At 43.1% G+C, this 4167-nt stretch overlaps 1 protein-coding gene across 1 annotated transcript in view; it reads left to right on the top strand.

Moving 5' to 3' along the window:
- Positions 1-3488: 3488 nt before the first annotated feature.
- Positions 3489-4167, top strand: part of Kprp (keratinocyte proline rich protein) — a 1908-nt gene continuing 1229 nt past the window's right edge. Inside the window, exon 1 of the mRNA XM_055606693.1 lies at positions 3489-4165. Coding sequence (XP_055462668.1) covers positions 3489-4165 — 677 coding nt within the window. The remainder of the gene's footprint in view (positions 4166-4167) is intronic.

Below are 4167 nucleotides of genomic sequence, written 5' to 3'. Positions count from 1 at the left end.
GCCTGGAAACTTTTGAGGATTCTGGTTGCTATGACATTCTGAAAGTCTATAATCTTACTGAAGTCTGGAATGATACCTGGGTGCTCTTTGGAATGAGTGATGGGGATGACATCTAGAACTGAAGTCACACTGAACTGGGCAGACTTCACCTTGGGAGACTTCAGAGACATGATTGGCATTTGCACTGTAGGGCACAAAGAGGTTCAATACCTACTATCTAATTTTGTCTCCAGGAGAGCCTGCTAAGGCATTATCATTCCCATGAGGCATTATCATTTCATGAGGAAAATGACCACTGAGAGTGAAATGACTGTGTTAAGTATTTTATGTTAATTTTCTTATTTAATTCACAAAGTAATCTAAATACCTTTCATAGTATGTCTACCTTCTCATTTTATTCCTCCTCCTTTACTTTCTTAAGAGTTTATAGACAATGGATATAGGCTTATGAAAACTAATTAGATTTCACTTCATTAATAATCATTGGAGCTCAAAATATATCTAAATTTACAATATTTGCTAACAAACTTGGTTAGAATCTTAATGATTGAAAAGGCTAGAGGGTAATGGAAGTACATAAAATGACTGAGGACAGACTATTAACGTTTTATTTTCTTTTTTAAAAAGATTTATTTTTATTTATTTATGCACAACACAGAGTGTTTTTGCTTTGTGAGTGTTTATGACGTATGTATGTGGGTACTTATCTAGAAGAGGATGTCAAATGTCCTCTTTCATCATTCACCACATATTCTTCTTTTTGAACCACGGTCTTTATAGCTGTGCTAGGCTGGAAGCCAGGATGTCCATCCCTGTGATTCTCCTAGCTCGGTGATCCCTAAAAGATGGAGTTAAGGGCTTTGGCAGGGATGCCCAGTAGGTTGTTAGGTAACTGCTGGGATATGAACTCTGGTTCTCAAGATTGCAGAACAAATACTATTAACCTTTCCGTATCTTTCCAGCCCAATGTTTGCTCTCTTTTTAATCACAAAAGACAACTCAAGAAAAATAGAATAAGGAGCTTTACACTTTAGATTGCAGTGTATATGTAAAATAAAGAATGATGAAGCTTTATAGAATGGAAAATTGTATGCCCTGTTTATGGAAGGTAGCTGTTGTAAGGTTGATGAAAGGCAGGCATCCCTAGATGGATCTGATTTTTTTTTTCAAAGAAAGCCTGGAGATCTAGAACCTCAATTTAAGTCTGTTTATTTAAAAATATGAGTTACTAACTTTAACAAGATGTAGATAAACATAAAACTTGTGTTTATGTGTCTCATGGGCCCACCTTGATAGTTCTATTCTGAACTGTGCTATCTTCACAGACTACTCCATTAAGAGCCTTACACTGCCTTGGAAGACTGCTGGATCGCATCAGCCAGGCATCTGCCATGCAGCCACCATCTTCTCATCTCCAGACTGCGTTGTAGCAGATGCCCATTGATCCAGCTGCACCTGTTGCTTGTGGCATGCTTACTCTTGAGAGGATGTTGTGTATTTTGAACATCATTCTTGGTAAGATGGTTTTGTATGAAGGAAGTGCTGTAGTTTTGGTGACAATTGTAAGAAGGGAATTTAGTTTTACCCATTTTTCAGAAGAGTAAGGTAGTATCTAGTATGGCTCTAAAGGTCTTCAAGCTGTAACTCCTCAACATGAGAATGTACATGCAGCTCTGATGCCACATTTTCTTCATTCTATAGTTGACTCGATTTTAGGCTTTGGGCTTGATTGCTTTATGTTAGGGAATGCTTCCTTTGCTATTCCAAATTCTTGTGAGACTTTGAGGCAAGGAGAAGGTAGAACATGTAATAATTTTCTAGGAGATATGGTTCCTCAATGCCTCCTCACCACCTTCACCATTGGGTCCTGCTGGGATGGAGAGAAAACTGATAGGGTGAAAAGGAAGGAAGAAAATAATAAACTGCTTCTTAATAGCCTGGAAACTTTGGCACCAAGGCAAGACACTCCCCACTCCGTAGGTGACTAGATGGACAGCACACAGGGAGGGAATTGGTTGGTGGAATGTTACCTTGGGCGGATGCCAACCAGCTGTCTCATGGCCTGAGCCAGACCCACGACACTTTATATAAACACAGTCCTCTGCCCAGATGCCTTAGCCTGAATGACTTTGTGCCTGCTGAGGAGGGTGAGTCTGGAAGCTGGGTCCTGGGATTGTACTTGGGGATGATTGATATTCCGGGGCTTCTCAGACTCAAAAGAATGAGGCTTAAGAGAAAAGCTGGGGCAGAGGGATATCAGTTTGAGAAGAAAAACTGACTAAGGAATATAAAATATGTAGAGTTTATAGAAAGAGATGGGCTGGTCTTTTCTCCAGGTACCATTTTCCTTTGGTAGGAACTTGTCCCTGGATAAGATACAATGGTTATTTACTTTGAATGAGTACAGGTACATAAGGATGGATCATCCCCTCTAGGGAATGCAAACATAGGCACTACAAATGGAAAATGTCTAGCTTTATCTTAAAGTGGAACCATTTTCAGTATTTTGGAAGCTTGGGAGAGGTGCTTTGTTGTTATGAATCAGTTGCTAAATTAGCCATTTTTTTTTCCTGGTCTCTGGGATATCTAAATGCAGACAGGTGGCTCTGGGAAGAGTAGATGGGAGCTAAGGATGGTATAGGAGTATATATCAGAATGTCTTAGGTCATTTGTTAATGATCCATATGTGTGCGTAAATGTCCTTACACACCTGCAAATCCTTGAATGTGATGAAGAATACGGCAGTTTCTGTGTTACTTTAGCCTAATTAACTCTATAATGCTTTTGAGAGGATTTGAGGAGAAAATGTTTCTGAAGCCTTTTACCCTCCAGATGATTAATAATAACTGGGCAAATGATCATGTTGATCCTAAGGCTGATGTGCTTTGTATATGAAATATGAGGGTCTAGGAAGTTATCTACTTAAAAAAGATTGAATGGAAGGCAGCAAATATTAAACACTGGACAAGAGAGGTCTGGAATCTGCCAGGATCCTTTGCTTTTCAGGGGGCTCTTTGATGTAATGTGAGCATAGATAATGCCCCATTTTTTACATTCATCTGTGGCATGTATGAGGAAATCCAGGCTCCCGTGGGCACGAATGCCTCCGTTTGGGCTATGCACTGAAAGCAAGCTGTTACCTGTTCTTCCTGTAGGGCTGTTCCTACCACCTGACTTCGTTAAGTGTGGGAAATCTGCTTGTCATCAGTGCTCTCTGGTGGCGGATATTGTTATGCTTATGTTTATATCCAGGTGTGCAGAACTGACTATTTTGGCCAAACCAGGGCAGGTCTCATGAACGATAGTGACTAATATGGGTTCCAGCTAAGTCAGTAAGGTTTCTTGAGTGGAGGTTCAGGGCATATGAAGAAAAACGAGAGAAGAAGCCAGAACCTGTCTCTAGGTCCTAGCTCTTCCTTCCCAACGCTCAGCCTCCTGACCCTGGCTGCTCTACCCGCAGGTCCTGTTCACCCACCTGCATCGGGACCATGTGTGACCAGCAGCAGATTCAGTGTTGCGTGCCGATACCGCAGTGTTGTGTCAAGGGCTCCTCCTTTGGTCCCTCACAGTTTGCCTATGCCAACAACCAGGTGCTTGTCGAAGCTCCACGTGAGGTGCAAATTCTAGAATGCGCTGCACCATGCCCAGTTCAGGTTTCCCAGGCTCCATGCCAGTCCAGTACAGTGAAGAGCCAGGCTCCATGCCCATCTAAGACCACCAAGGTGAAATGTCAGGCTCCATGCCAATCAAAGACCACCCAGATGAAATGCCAGTCTAAGACTGCTGAGGTAAAGTGCCAAGCTCCCTGCCAGACTCAGGTTTCCTACGTTCAAGTCCCCCAACCTCCTCAGACCTACTATGTAGAGTGTGCTCCAGTGTATTATACAGAAACTCAGTATGTGGAATATCCGGTTTCAACCTACGTGCCTGCTCCAGCTCCTCATCCTGGCTACGTCTATGTAGAATGTCCCTCAGTGGGCCAGGGTCAGGGAAGTTTCTCCACTCAGTATCAGGGCTCTTATGGTAGCTGCGCACCTCAGTCACAGCCACGGGGTGCTTATAGCAGCTGTGGTCCACAGCCTCAGTCTCAGGCCTCCTACAGTCGCTGTGCGCCCCAGTTCCAGTCCGGGCCCTCCTACAGCAGCTGCGGCCCCCAGCGCCAGTCCG

Source organism: Psammomys obesus, unplaced genomic scaffold, assembly GCF_907164565.1.
Source record: "Psammomys obesus unplaced genomic scaffold, mPsaObe1.curated_primary_1811, whole genome shotgun sequence".
NCBI classification, from domain to species: domain Eukaryota; kingdom Metazoa; phylum Chordata; class Mammalia; order Rodentia; family Muridae; genus Psammomys; species Psammomys obesus.
This window is presented reverse-complemented; position numbering and strand designations above follow the sequence as displayed.